This window comes from Felis catus, chromosome D1, assembly GCF_018350175.1.
Source record: "Felis catus isolate Fca126 chromosome D1, F.catus_Fca126_mat1.0, whole genome shotgun sequence".
NCBI lineage: Eukaryota > Metazoa > Chordata > Mammalia > Carnivora > Felidae > Felis > Felis catus.
Window position 1 is genome coordinate 40,411,106 of NC_058377.1, and position 15,206 is coordinate 40,426,311.

Here is a 15,206-nt window from a genome sequence, read left to right on the forward strand (position 1 = left end):
GTTTAAATCTATTCTTGTGGGCCAGTAATCTTTAATAAGAAGGTTCCCTCTTATTTTGACTATAAAATTTCAAAAGACTATTTAGAAAATCTGCTTTATTCAGAGTCTTTCCATTCATTAAAAATGTAGGTTCTGAAACTGCTTTCTCTAGTCATAGGGCTGATTGGCATTAAAAAGAACTACACATAGGGAAAACACAGGAATATAAAAATAGTGAACTTCACATTATAGATGACTTTTGGGATATTTGACTTAATAAAAATTAGAAATTAGCAGGGACCATGACTTTTTCTTTTTTAAATTTAGTGTTTATTTTTATTGTGTACTTAAAGAGTCAAATAAGACTTCTAACAAAAAACAAGTTCTTGCCCCTTTTTCAAGAGGCAACCACTTTGAACTTCTTTGTTGATTCATTTGGTATTTACCTCCATGTTTCTACTTATTTCTACTTATATACTTATAGCACTATTAATGTTTCAGTTTTAGAAACTACGTTCTTGTAACTACAAAAGTGAGAATTTAGTCTTTTGCACAGATTTCATACAGAATAGCTCTCCCCCACTCCAACCACACCTTCAAACAGGATGTAATACATTCTCCCATTCTCCGTTAAAGTCATATTTTGATATTTTAGTATTGTGGCTTGCATGTATTCTTCACTGCCAAGGAAAATGATGCACTATCCCTGTATTTCTTTTATCAATCTTGTTTGTGGATTATTCTCTCCTTGTGCCTTCCGTCCTCCAGCCACCATTTGGACCAACTGCTCTCCTTGACCTTCTGCACAACTGTGATACTGGAACTTCCCTTTGGCATCCCTTTGAGATTCTTTTCTCCCATGTTAAACCCCTGGTTTCTTGGATCCCAAGTCCTCTTATTTCTGTGTTTACTCCTTAATTTTGATAGAGCATTCCTCTACTGCTTTCTAAGAAAAGGAAGATGAAAATGAGTAAAACTCTGCATAGAGCTTATATAAAGCTCTTTTGAGCTCCCATATATATTAAAATGTGTTGATTTCACCCTTTCATTTGACTGACAGTTTGGCTAGGTATAAAATGTGAAGTTTGACATGTTTTCCTTCAGAAGTTGTAATGCAATGCTCCATTATCCTCTGGCTTCTGATGTTGCTGCTGAATTTCAGTATTGAATTGAATGTGAGCACCTTCCCCTTTTATTTTATTTGTTTTCATTTCAGGAAGATTTTAGGATCTTCCTATTATGTTCAGTGCTCTAAAATTTTATGACGGTATATCTTGGCATAAGTCTGTTTTCATCTAATGTATTGCTCATTCAGTGGATCCTACTGGTCAGGTAACAAATGTCCTTCAATTTTGAGAATTTGTGTTGTATTATTACTTTGATTTTTTTTCCTTCTTTCTTTTAGTCCTTGAATTTCTTCATTGAGATCTTAGATCTTCTGGGTGGATCTTTTAATTTTCTTATTTTTCTTTTTGTTTCTTTGTTCTACTTTATGTTCCCTAAACACTTCTTTTTCTAGGACATTCTACTTTTGTTTTATGTTTACTCATGTTTATGTCATCATGTTTCCTGAGTTCATTAACAGAATAGAGAGGTCACTTAAGCAGATAGTATTTAAAAGGTGAGAAGTTTGTCTCTATATCCATTGAAAACATAAGAGAGGAAAACAGCCTTAAGATACATAATGAGTAATATTTTACATAGAGGGGAATCAAAGTAGGGTGGACACCTACTCAGTTTCTGAGGTCTGCTCAGCTTCTTTTGAAAACTGTTCCCTTTTCCATACTGTCATCCACATGGTTCCATCGATACCCGCCATGATGTATGACTTTCTCCACCACTCACTTGCCCAGTCTGGTGTAGGGACCCGATCCAATATGATCCCATCACAACTTTTGTCTGGGAAAATTTTAATTCGAAACTGAGAAAGAGACCAGTATTTTTCTGGACATGCAAACCACAAGCTCTAGAAATTCACAATTCTTAGGAACCATGTTTCCTGCCAGGTGAACCTGAGAAGCCAAGGAGTTCTGCGGCAAAAACTAGCACAGATGCACAAGCAGACGCACAGAGAAAAGCAATTCATGGAGAAGGAGATAAAGTGCCAGAGGCATCGGGATCAGATGCTTCCGAGCTAAGTCACATCTCTATCCTAGGTATCTCAGTATCCTCATTAAATTCTCCTTTTGGCTCAAGCTAGTTTGAATTGGCCTCTTTCTCCATTACAACAAAGCATTCCTAACTAACAGGCTTAGTAACTATTTGATGCTTTCTACGAACTAGACAAGTATTAATGCTTATAAACTTTTTTTTTTTAAAGTAGGCTTCATGCTCAGTGCAGAGTCCAATGTGGGATTTGAACTCATGATCCTGAGCTCAAGACCTGAGCTGAGATCAAGAGTCAGACACTTAATGGATTGAGTCACCCAGGCACAGTGTTTTATACACGTTATCTCACTGAATCTTCACAATAACGTGTGAGGTTGGTAAAATTATTTTACATATGAAGAAACTTTACAGATCCAACTGCTGTATAATAGACACCACTATCTAGATGTTCCTTGGTATACATCAGCATATCAAAAACACACCATTTCTCCATCTATAAAATGGGGAAAGCTGTTCTTGCTGCCTGAACAGCTCTTCTCCCTACATACACCGAGCTGATTCCTTCTTACCATGAGGTGTCAGCTTAAATGTTCTCAGACAACACTGTCCTGCCTACACAATCTAAAGTAGGTTCCTCAACAACACCTTATTTTTTTCACCAACAATGTAATTACATAGTATTTTTGCATAGTTCTTTTCTTTTGCATGCTCCTGCACTAGACGATGAACTCCATGATGGCAGGGACTATACGAGTATTGTTTGCCATTATAGCCCCTGCATCTAGTACACCCCTGGCACATGGAAATTGCTCCATAAATGTGTTTGGATACATTAACTATTTCATTTTTTTATTAACTTTTTTTAATGTTTATTTATTTTTGAGAGAGTACAAGCCAGGGAGGGGTAGAGAGAGAGGGAGACACAGAATCCAAAGCAGAGCTGTCAGCACAGAGCCCGATGTGGGGCTCGAACTCATGAACTGCGAGATTATGACCTGAGCCGAAGTCGGATGCTCAACCGACTCAGCCACCCACGTGCCCCTTAACTATTTCTAAATATTTTCTTTCACGTATCTATGAGGCTCTAGTCTACAACTTGCCACACCTAGTTCTACATGAGTAGTACACACAGGGCCCTCTGCCAGGCCCTGCTGAGAAAAAGACACAAAGATATAGCTTCTCTCCAGCAGGGGTTCACAGCATAGCATAAGACTCAAGCAATTATAATATAAGGGGAGAAGACTTACAACAGAGATATAAACAAAGTTCCATGGTTACAAAGGAGGAAATAATTGGGATATAATCCAGGAAGTTCAAAACAGGAAAGGAAAGAAAGGAATTGCCAGGGTTGCCATTCAAATGGTTACATTCTTTATGTCTTTATCCTGATACAGTTTTTCCCCATAACCTCTTCCAAATTATAAGGCCTGGAGCAGAAGTGACAGCAAGTATCTCCTCAAGTAATGGTATGTGAAAACCATAATTCTCTTGAATCTTATTATCATCCCTATCATTTGGCTTATCTCCACATCACTTTGCAAAGATACTGAGTCTGGCTGCCTGCCTCAGCCCAGGCTTCTCCAAAGAAGCCCAGGCCTGTATCACAGGTCAAGCCTTTTTTCTTTCTGCACTGCCAGATCTGCTTTCCTGATGCTGAGATTAGAGGACAATGGCTTTGATCCCTTTTAACACTCAAAGACTAATGTTCCTCTTTCACAACACTGCCCCAAGTATTCTCATTACAATGGATGGTTTTCTGGGCAATCACCAGCCTGATGCCTATTTTCTCTCCCACTGATTTCTAACCTAGTGCTCCATCAATGCAGATGAGAGACTATTCCTCTAGCTGTGACCTAGAATGGAATTCTTCTTTCTCTACCTTCCCATACATCTTTGTTACTTGTCAGGGACATTTCAAATCAAACCTTTCTTCAGGGTTTGCAGGCGTATGTGTGTGAGTGATTGGGGGTAGATATGTAGTAAAATAAATGGTTTTGGCAAACTGTCATTTTCACTAGTAAAACCTACAAAGGATGCAACAGGAGGAGAGATATAGATATTATGTAGCTGTGTACTTTTATAACCTCAGAATTTAAAATTTTTAACACCACCACCATGTAGTTATAACAGGGGTCCTAGAACCTAGACATCCCTCAGAAAAAGGCTTTCCTAAAAAGATCACACTGAAATGGAGAAGACCAAAAGTGTCTAGTGTCCTGAATTTAAAGAAAGATGAAGTGAAAGATAATGAAAGCGATTTCAAAATTAAAATATTTTCCTTTCAAACCAAAAGCTGGCTTCATCTATTGATTGATCAAATATTAATTGGTAGGCACCTGAGAGGTCAGCTTTGTATACTGGTGGAGAGCCCCAGCTCTGACTGCGATAGAATTCCATCTTTGCCATTTATTACTTTCCTGTCCTTGTACAAGTTACTTAGCTTTGTGGGCCTTAGTTCCCTCATCAGTAAAACGGATATAAACATTAGAATTATCTCACAGGATTGTCATCAGAATTATGAATAGTTCTTAAGAGTGTCTGACACATCAGTACAATTATTCTTAACCTTAATTTTCTTTCAGCCGTGAGATTAACGCCAAATATTTTTGGAGGGCACTGAAAAATCCTTAAAGTGAAACTATTTGACTAAATTAAATCCTAAAATTGAGTGCATCCTGAATCTCTAAACAGGGGCATAGGAAGACGGATAACCAAGGAATAAGTCAGAACTCCAGCATGGAGAGGGGACAATCCCCTCCTACTCTGCATTCTCTCTGGTGCCTTACAGAATGCTGAAGCCTTGCAAATTAGATGGGCCCTTCAAATTTAAATTCGTGGTCACCTTTTAAGTCCTCCAGGGAACTACAGGCCTGGGTCCCCGCCAGCTCTGAGATCCCATGCCAGTGACCTCCAAACCGCCCCTTGTGTCCCGTTATACCGCCCTCTTCCGCCCGGTCTCCGCTCCCTCGCGTCCTCCCCCGCCAGCGCCGCTCGCCCGCAGCGCCGGACGAGCCCCAGGACGGCCCCTCGCGCACCAGCACCGCGGCGGGCCGGGCAGCGTCACTGCGCATGCTCCCCGCCGCGCGGGTGGGGTCCTGGGGGCCGGGAGGCGGGCGCTGGGCGTGGGTCGCGCTCGGCCGGGAAGGCCTCCGCCTGTCTCCGGCCACGCAGCGGCGGGGGAGCGGCGTCCTGGAGACCCCCGAGAGATGGAAGCGGCGGCGCCGGCGGCGGCCGAGGCGGCTGGGCGCGAGGAGCTCGGTGGGTGCTGCGTGCCGGCGGGGGCGGAGGCCGCGTGCCCTCGGGATGCGCCCGGGCTCCGGGCCGGCGCTCGGCCTCGGCCGGGGAGGCGGGAGCTGGCGCCGGGCCGCGGCTGCCGCTCATCCGCACGCGCGTGGCCTTGGAGAGTCGCGGGTGGCTTTCCTGGAATGGTCGGGGGCTCTTGGGGTCATGGGTCTGGCACGGGTATGAATTGAAAACCCGGCAGAGCAAACCTCCGCGGAACGTGCGATGAGCTGAGGCTCGGGGAGGTGACTGACCCCGGGATGGCACCGGCGCAGGGAGCTGGGCCGGCGAAAAGCCCGGCCTACCTACCAAGGGCGTCAAATGGGCGTGCGTGTGTGGGTATATGTGTTTGTGTGTGTGTGTGTGTGTGTGTGTGTGTGTGTGTGTGTGTGTGTGTGTGTGTGTGCGCGCGCGCGCGCGCGCGTGTTGGGGGTGGGCTGCGTTGTGTAAACACGTCAATGGCAAGCGAGAGCCTGCGCGGTGACTCTCCGCGTTTCCCCCAGCGATGCTTTAAGGCTTTGCGATCGCAGCAGCCCCGTTCTGAGTCCTAGGTGAATCCTTAATTTACCGGGTGCCACCGAGGAGTGGCGAGCGCGCCGAGTTCACCTAACTGGACAGGAGAGACCTGTAGCCAGCTGGATTGCCAAAGTTTGTTTTCCTGTTTTCCTCTGGTCTCTTATCTCCTTGGCGACAGGGCAAGTACAACACTGTTTATGGTTTCCTGCTGTCACAAGGAAAACAAAAGCAAGGGTCAGGGTAGTCTTGTCATTTTTTCCTGTAGTTGTACGAATTATATTTAGGAATAGTTTTAATTCGATGCTGAATGATTTTTTTTTTTTAAGTTGAGCTTTAAAGAAACACTTCATTATAGTAATTAATAGGTTGGTGTTCCTGTAATAATGGGCAGGGCACTTTGCAAGTGATTTCTTTCAAGTCCTAATAATGGTAGAAATAAACTTAGCATTTTATTGATTGTTTACTTTGTGTCAAGCCGTGTGCTAAGTGCTATACATACGCACTGTTTCCTTTAACCTTCAAGACAATTGGGTGAGGTAGATGCTATTATCCCCATTTTATAGGTACAGTAATTTTAAGTTAATTAAAGGCATAACCCAGATACAAACCCAGTTTGTCTGTTTTAAATTCACCAATAACGCCTTAGGATGTGGGGAAATGGGCATTCTCATGCGTTGATGGTAAGAACAGTGTAATGTAATTATCGTTAAAAATGCACATATCCTTTGACCCAGCAATTTTACTTCTAGAAATATTTCCCAGAGAAATAAGTCATGTAACAAATACTTATGTCAGGAAATGTTCACTACGTTATTTATAGATGAGAAAATCTGGTAACTATCTAAATGTCCAATTAAAGGAAATTGTTTGGATAAATTGCGATATAGCCATATACTGAATAGGCCATTAAAAGTAATATGGGACGATGTTTGCCACATACATGTTTTAAATGTTTATTTTTTTATTTTGAGAAAGAGAGGGTGTGTGTGTGCATGGAGGAGGGGCAGAGAGAGAGGAGAGAGAGAATCCCAAGCAAGCTCTGTACTCCCAGTGTGGACGTGGGGCTTGATCTCACTCTTCTTTTCTGAAATTCAGGAAAGAGATGGATATGTCCTTTCCAGAAGTATGGTTGTAGCCGTGGGCTTGGAGAGAAATGGTTACACTCTGGATATACTCGAAAGTATAAGCAGAATGATTTCCTAACAGATTAGATGAAGGTTGAGAGTGAAACAGGAAACAGGGATGACTCCAGGGATCTGAGTATTTGGAAGAATGAAATTGCCATCAACTCAGATGTTATGGTGGTTTTATAGAATGTCTCCAGATTCTTTGATGTTTGTCTCTTCAAGAGGAGGACTTAATTTCCTTCTCTTGGAGTGTGGATTGTATTTACTAACTTGCTTCCAACGGACAGATGATGGTGGAAGTGATAATATGTGACTTCCAAGCCAGGTCTGAAAAGGCATTGTGCCTTGCTCTCTCTTTCCTGGATCATTCACTAGGGGGGAAGCCAGCTGCCATGTTGTGAGGATACTCAAGCAGATGTTAAGTAGGTAGGCAATTAGATTTATGTCTAGACCTAGTGAGAGATCTGGTCTGGAGATATAAATTTGGAAGTCATCAGCATTTAGATGGTAGTAAAAGCCATGGGACTGAAGGAGAACATACAGGAGTGACTGCATGTATTTGCACTCTAAAATGTTACGAGTGGTTGTTTCTGGCTAGTGAGGTAATTTTAATTTAAAAATATTGCTTATGTATATATTTTCTGATGTTCTACAATGACAAAATATTATTTTCTACAATGACCAGATTTTAAAAATTGGATGTCTATGTAAAAGGCACTGGTAGAGATGTTAAGACACAGATTTTCTTAAGGTATGTAAGTAGCCATTTGTACAGCTTAAGGTCTACACTTCATTTCATAGGCAGTGGACAACTGTGGAAGGTTTCTTGCTGTGCATATTTTCACCACTTCAGAAATGAATAAGACAGTTACTATTCCCATATTGCATAGATAGTAGTTTATAGATTTAGAAGACCACATTATGTTATATTAAAAGAAGTTATTTCTATTTTTAGTTTGTCCATTGTCCAAATAAAAGTGATTTATTTTGCTATTATAAAAGAAATGCTAGTTTATTACTCTCTTCTTATTTCTTTTCTACATTTTCCAGAGGAAGACAGTAAAAAGCACTCATGATCCCATTGGCCATCTCTATCCTTAACTTATTCCCCATTTTTGATATGTTTCCTTGCTTTCATTTTAAATTAACTTTTTAAAACATCATTGAATTCATACTGTGATTAGCCAGCTTTTTCACACTCAGCATGATATACTTTTCCCTGTTTTACTCAGACTTCAAAACTATAATTTAATGTCAGTGTAATGCTTTATAAAGTGGAGGTCCTGTAGTTAATTTAGCAATTTCCTGATTGTTGCACATTTAGGTTGTTTCCAAATTTTCAACATAAATAATGTTTCATTCAACATCTTTGTGCAGAAATCCTTTTTTTCTATATACTGGCTTGTCAGAAGTGGAATTACTAGGTGAAAGGATAAACATTTTTAAGGTTTCAAGATATATTGGTAAATTAATGTGATTTTCTTTAATTCTGACTACAACTAGAAATTTAGGTCAATTTTTAGGTTAAGAAATTGAGGTTGAAACAATTGTCTGGGCAGTATAAAAGATATACAAGTACTGCCTAATTTAAGAATGTTCCTATTTTCTGCCCTATTCATGTATACATACGGTATATTATGTATCATGTATAATATTGAATGAAGCTGGTGTTTCTTATTCATATGGTTTTTCCATTTGTAAATAGAAATAACTGTGTTTAGGTAGTTTGCTATCCATTGCTTAATAGTGTTTTATTTTATAAGGCGTTGTTAACTCTTACCTAGAGTAATCACATAGCACTTTTTAGAACTGTCCAGTTCGGTACTTGGCCAAAAATTACAGCAGGACATTGGCAAATAATAGTAAATTATAATATAAATTGTAATTTTGTAACTTTTAATTATGTTGTTTGAGTGTTCTGATTTACTCCATACCCTTCTAAACTTTGTTAAAGCATTTACCGTGACCGTGTTAGGTTTTTAAGTACTTGTTTCTTCTGCTAGTCTCTATTTCCTTCTGGCCAGCATAACACATTTTGCCTACACACAGTTTGCACCTCATAAATGCTCAAAATGATTAATTGTTGATAGTAAATTAATTAATAAATTTCTTGTCAGAAATTTACATTTAAAATCCTGTGCAGCATGATTGCTTCTAATATATCATTATGTAGGAAGGGGAGGAACACTAGTGTTTACTGACTACCTCTGTGCCAAGAACTAGGTTCTGTGCTTCATAAATGGTACCTCATCTCATTATCATAAAACCCCTGTGAGGGAGAAGTTACTGCTCTCATTTTACACATGAGAAGGTAGGCCCACAGGAACCCTGGTTAAAGTATAAATCAGATCAGGTCTCTCCCCTGCACCAAACTCTGTTGCTGTGTTGTCCAGTGTGATAATCTGCAGCCGTACGTATATTTGAAATGTTGTTTGTCAAATTAAAATATGATGTACGTGTAAAACGCACACTGGATTTCCAAGACTTAGTATGAAAAATAAAATGTAAAGTATCTTGTTAGTAATTTTTTTGTTGATTGCATTTTCAAATGATAGTATTTTGAATATATCGGCTCACATAAGATATATTATTAAGATTAATTTTGTCTGTTACAGTTTCCTTTTTCAAAAATGTGAATACTAGAGCATTTAAATTATGTTTGTGGCTCATGTTATATTTCTGTTGTACAACGCTGCTTTAGGTGGCTTTCATGTCACTCAGGATGGTCTGCAAGGCTGTGTACCATCTGTTACCTCTGTTACCTCTGATCTCGCTTACTCCCCCCTTGCTCTGCCCTCTCTGCTCACTCTGGCCTCCTTCTCCTGAACACACCAGGCTCTCTACATCCTCAGAGCCTTTGTCTTTGCTGTTTCCACTGCCTAATTGCTCTTCCCCCAGATAACCACATTGTTCACCGCCCCCTCCTCCTTCAGTTCTTCTTTAAAACCCTACTTTCTCAGTGAGGCCTAATTCGGCTGTCCTATCTAAAACCATAGACTGTCCCTCCCAATCCCTATTTTCCTTCTTAACATTTAACACTAGCATACTCTCTATTTTACTTATTTATTGTCTCTTTCCTTCACTAGAATTTGAGTTCCATGAGGGCAAGAATTTTTGTTAGTTTTAGTAATTGCTTAATTCCCAGCATCTAATAATACCGACACATATTGGGTGTTAATATTTGTGAAACTGAATTAAAAAGGATTGCAACCTCTTTTATGAGCACATTCAATCAGAAGGCATTTTAATGTGTTCTTTAGATTCAGTAACTATCTTGTATCTTTCAAACTTCATACAAACAAATCATGATTCAAAATCATGATAATGTAATCGGCCCTAAAACCTGACTGCTTCACCTACTCTTAGTTTACTTAGTTTAACAAATACATATTTCTTACTATGTAATGTTACCTAAATAATACAGGCTGAAACTGCAGAGAAGGTCTTACGGAGTTATATTTTTAAGTGTAGCTTTTAAAAATAAAATACGTTTAAGCATATGGTTATTTAACTAATAATGTATCATATTGCCTTAATGGTAGATGAGAAACAATTTAGAAATGTGTACTTCTTAAATTGCTAACACTGTTAAGAATAATTTTATCTCAAATAGTTTCAGTTTTAAAAAAATAGCTCTTCTTAATCTCACTGTTATTTGAGAAGCTTCCTGAGATAATTAAATTTTTATTAAGGTTTTAAAGGTGAGGGTTCAGACAAATGGATTTAAAGCAAAGAAATATATATGAAAAGTTATTTTCACAGTAACTCATATTTAATGTTTCCTAGACCACATAAAATTGAGAAATAATGAATTTAAGAATGAGGGAAAAGTTTAAACTACAAGGCATTACAGTGTTAAACAAAATTAAATAAGACAGTTGCTATGCAGTATAAATTCGTTAAGACTAATTGTGAGCCCAACTAACTTTTAGTTGGGAATTTGACTGTACATTGTAATCCTATTTTAAAAACTTGATTCTGTGAATGATAGAACTAGTAGAGTACTTATAGATTATATTAACAACTCTAGATATTCAGGTTTAACTAAAAGATACTAAAAAGTGATCTGATGATGCCATTAAAAGTAAACTTGCAAGTTGTGAGAAAATTTTTTTCTGACTTTACATTGCTGCTATGATCTCTTGGGAGGTATGCTTCAAATAATAGATTGTTCAGTGTTTGAAATATTAGCAGTGATAACTGTCTTTATAGAGAACTTAAATAGTGTACTTAGTAATGCACAAAATGTATAGTACATCCTGTGGCAGAAAGAAATTGGTTCAAATAATGACAATTTGAATAGCTGAATGAATAAAAATGCAAATGAACTTAAGAGTCAGCAAGAGCAATGGAGTAAATTTTGGAATGAAAATATTAACACGTTTCTGTTTAAAGATAATGCAATGAATAATGATGATTGTTGTCAATTAAATTCATATATTGAAGTCCTAACCCTTTAGTACCACAGAATGTGACCTTACTTGGCAGTAGGATCATTGTAAATGTAATTAGTTAAGATAAAGGCCACACTGGAGTAGGGTGGTCCACTAATCCAGTATGACTTGTATCCTTATAATAAGGGGAAATTAGGACACAGACATGCATACAGGGAAAATACCCTATGAACTTGAAGATAGCCATCTATAAGCCAAGGAGAACAGCCTGGAACAGATCCCTCTCTCCTAGCCCTCAGTAGGAACCAGCCATGCCAACACCTTGATTTTGGACTTCTAGCCTCCAGAATTGATAATAAATTTCTGGTTTTTTTTTTTTTTTCAACGTTTTATTATTTATTTTTGGGACAGAGAGAGACAGAGCATGAACGGGGGAGGGGCAGAGAGAGAGAGGGAGACACAGAATCCGAAACAGGCTCCAGGCTCCGAGCCATCAGCCCAGAGCCTGACGCGGGGCTCGAACTCACGGACCGCGAGATCGTGACCTGGCCGAAGTCGGACACTTAACCGACTGCGCCACCCAGGCGCCCCATAAATTTCTGGTTTTTTAAGCCACCCACTGTGTAGTACCTTGTTATACCAGCCCTAACAAACTAATACTGTGGTTTTACAAGATAAAGTGTTAATTTACTTTGTATAGAGTATAACAGAAAAGATATAGGATCTGTTCAAACAAAAGATGAACATAGTTTATAATATTAATAGATATCAGAGTAAAGTGATGTGGTAGGTATCCCAGCATTAGCTCTCTAATACTGAGAAACACTTAATTTACTTAAATTTTCACTGTGCACAGGTTTAAGCTGAGCCACTTTTGATACTGAAGAACAAGAAACTAGGAAATCCTGCAAAATAGTCTATGGAGAATGTCCTGAAGATTGAAGGGTTAGAAAAACTACCCAAAGGCAAAGTTAGGGTATTCCTATTATAGAAAATCCTCATTAATTTAGATTCCATGCATTTAGAATGTTTACTAATTCATTGATTTTATTTTACACATACTAGTAACATTATTAGAGGAGGAATATTTAAATTACTGAAGAGTAGGCTATTTTCAAGCACTTTCCAATATCTTTTTTTTAATTATGTTATATAAACATTTACCATGAGATCTGTCCTCTTAACAGATTTTTAAGTGTACAGTATAGTATTGTAATCCATAGGCACAATGTTGCATGTCAGGTCTCTAGAACTTACTTACCTTGCATAACTGAAATTTCATACATGTTGGTTAGCAACTCCCTGTTTTCCCCTCCACACTGGCTGGCAACTACCACTCTAGTCTTTGTTTCTATGAGTTCGATTCCATAAATAGGTGGAATTGGGTGGTACTTGAACTGTGACTAGCCTATTTCATTTAGCATAATGTCTTCAAGGTTCATCCATGTTTTGCATATTAAAGAGTTTCTTTTTTAAGGCTAAATAATATTCCATTGTGTGTATATATCCTATTTTCTTTATCCATTTCTCTGTCAGTGCATGTTGTTTCCACATGCTGGCTGTTGTGAGTAGCACTAACCTGAGCACGGGAGTATTAACATCTCTTCAAGCTCCTGATTTCAGTGCTTATGGGTAAATTCTCAGAAGTGGGACTGAGTCATACGGTACTTCCGTTTTTAATTTTTTGAGGAATCTCTGTACTGTTTTCCTTCACAACTATAACATTTTGCATTCCTACCAACTGTGTAGAAGGGTTCCAGTTTTGCCACATCCTCACCAATATTTGTTGCCTTTTTTTTTTTTAAGTTTATTTTGAGAGAGAGAATGAGCATGAGCAGGGACGGCGGAGGGGGAGAGAGAGACAGAGAGAGAGAGAGAGAGAGAGAGAGGAAGAGAATCCCAATCAGGCTCCATGCTGTCAGCACAGAGCCCGATGTGGAGGTCAGTCCAATGAAACATGATATCATGACTTGAGCTGAAATCAAGAGTTGGATGCTTAACCTACTAAGCCATCCCGGTGCCCCACCTTTTTATTTGTTTTTATAATGACCACCCTAATAGGTGTAAATTGACATTCATTGTGGTTTTAATTTTCATTTTTCTGATGATTAGTGACATTGAACATCTTTTCATGAATCCATTGGCCATTTGTGTATCATCTTTGTTCAGATCTTTAACCAATTTACTAATCTGATCACTAGGTTTTTTGCTCTTGAGTTGTAGGAGTTTCTTATATATTGTGGAAATTAGCCTTTATCAAATATATAGTTTGCAAAGTTGGCAAATATTCTTTCCCATTCTGTAGGTTGGCTTTTCACTATGTTGATTGCTTCTTTTCTTGTATAGAATCTTTTTAGTTTGATGTAGGCCCTCTTGCCTATTTTTGCTTTTGTTGCCTGTGCTTCTGGTGTCATACCCATGAAATCATTGCCAAAACCAATGTCTGAGGCTTTTTCAAGTATTTAAGTCTTTAATATATTTTAAATTGATTTTTGTGTATGGATTGAGATAAAGATCCACTTTCCTTCTTGTGCATGTGGATAAAGATCCACTTTCCTTCTTGTGCATGTGGATATTCAGTTTTCCCACGACTATTTGTTGAAGAGATTTCCCCCATTGTGTATTCCTGGCACCATTGCCAAAGATCAGTTGACCATATATACATAGATTTATTTCTGGGTTCTCCATTTAGTTTCAGTGGTCTATAAGCCTAGCTTTATGCCAATATCATACTATTTTCATTACAAAAAAATCCCCAATACCCAAAACTATCTTGAAAAAGAAGAACAAAGTGATACTTCCTGATTTCAAAATGTATTACAAAAATATATATTACAAAGCTAACGCATCTTCCAGTATCTTAAAGTATAACTTTACTCTTATGAAAAACTGTTGTAATGAGTTCCATTTGGTACTGGGATAATGAAGGCTGCCTAAATCCTAATCTCTCTACGTGTCCTCCCTTAAAAACCTGTTAATTCAAAAACGAGCACACGTAAACCATTCATGAAGTTACTCTTTAAGCATTAGTAGGAGACCAAGATACCACAAACCTCAAATTTTCTATAAGCAGAAAAATAAACAGCAAAATTCAGAGTACCTGTTGCTGCTGCAAGCATTGAAAGTGGGGAGGGTTCTTTAGAATCTCTGGAAAAGAGGAGAGGGGATTAGGAGGTCTAGAAGTATAGTAACCTTGGCAAAACATTGCTTCTGGAGGAGAAGGAGATAAAAGGAGCAATCCAGATGTCCCTCTGATACCTGGAGGTGAAAAAAAAAGAAGGAAGTAAGGGGCAGGGGGGCAAGTAGGGGACTGAATATCCTGCAGAAATGAAAGAGAACCAGAAAGATACCAGTTGCTCCCTATAACCCCAGTCAGTGAACATCATCCATTACATAAACTGAACTTCATCCTGCTAACAGAAGGCACTACTTTCAAATTAGGATCCCTGTCCATGAAATGCATAGCAGTAGGAAAAATCATAAATAAATAATAGAGTACAAGGTGTCCAAGGGAGAACATATTGAAATGAAAATTTAATAGAGTCATTGAATTTCAAAGAAGAATTTAAATGAGTTAAAGACATCAAAATGATCAAAGAAGAAGTGGTTGAAATGGAAGACCGGCAAAGGAGATTTGACATATAATTGGAATCTCTAAAGAAGAAAAACAAAATATTTGAACTAAACAGATATTAATCCAAGAAAAATGTCCAGAAATAAGAAAGCCAAAATCTACATAATCAAAAAAGCCCACTGTGTCCCTGGGAAAATTGACTCAAAATGCTTAAACTGAAGACAT

At 38.6% G+C, this 15,206-nt stretch overlaps 1 protein-coding gene across 1 annotated transcript in view; it reads left to right on the plus strand.

Moving 5' to 3' along the window:
• Window positions 1-5,052: 5,052 nt before the first annotated feature.
• Window positions 5,053-15,206, plus strand: part of SLC36A4 (solute carrier family 36 member 4) — a 51,353-nt gene continuing 41,199 nt past the window's right edge. The window contains exon 1 of the mRNA XM_023239344.2: window positions 5,053-5,346. Coding sequence (XP_023095112.1) covers window positions 5,295-5,346 — 52 coding nt within the window. The 5' untranslated portion in view covers window positions 5,053-5,294. The remainder of the gene's footprint in view (window positions 5,347-15,206) is intronic.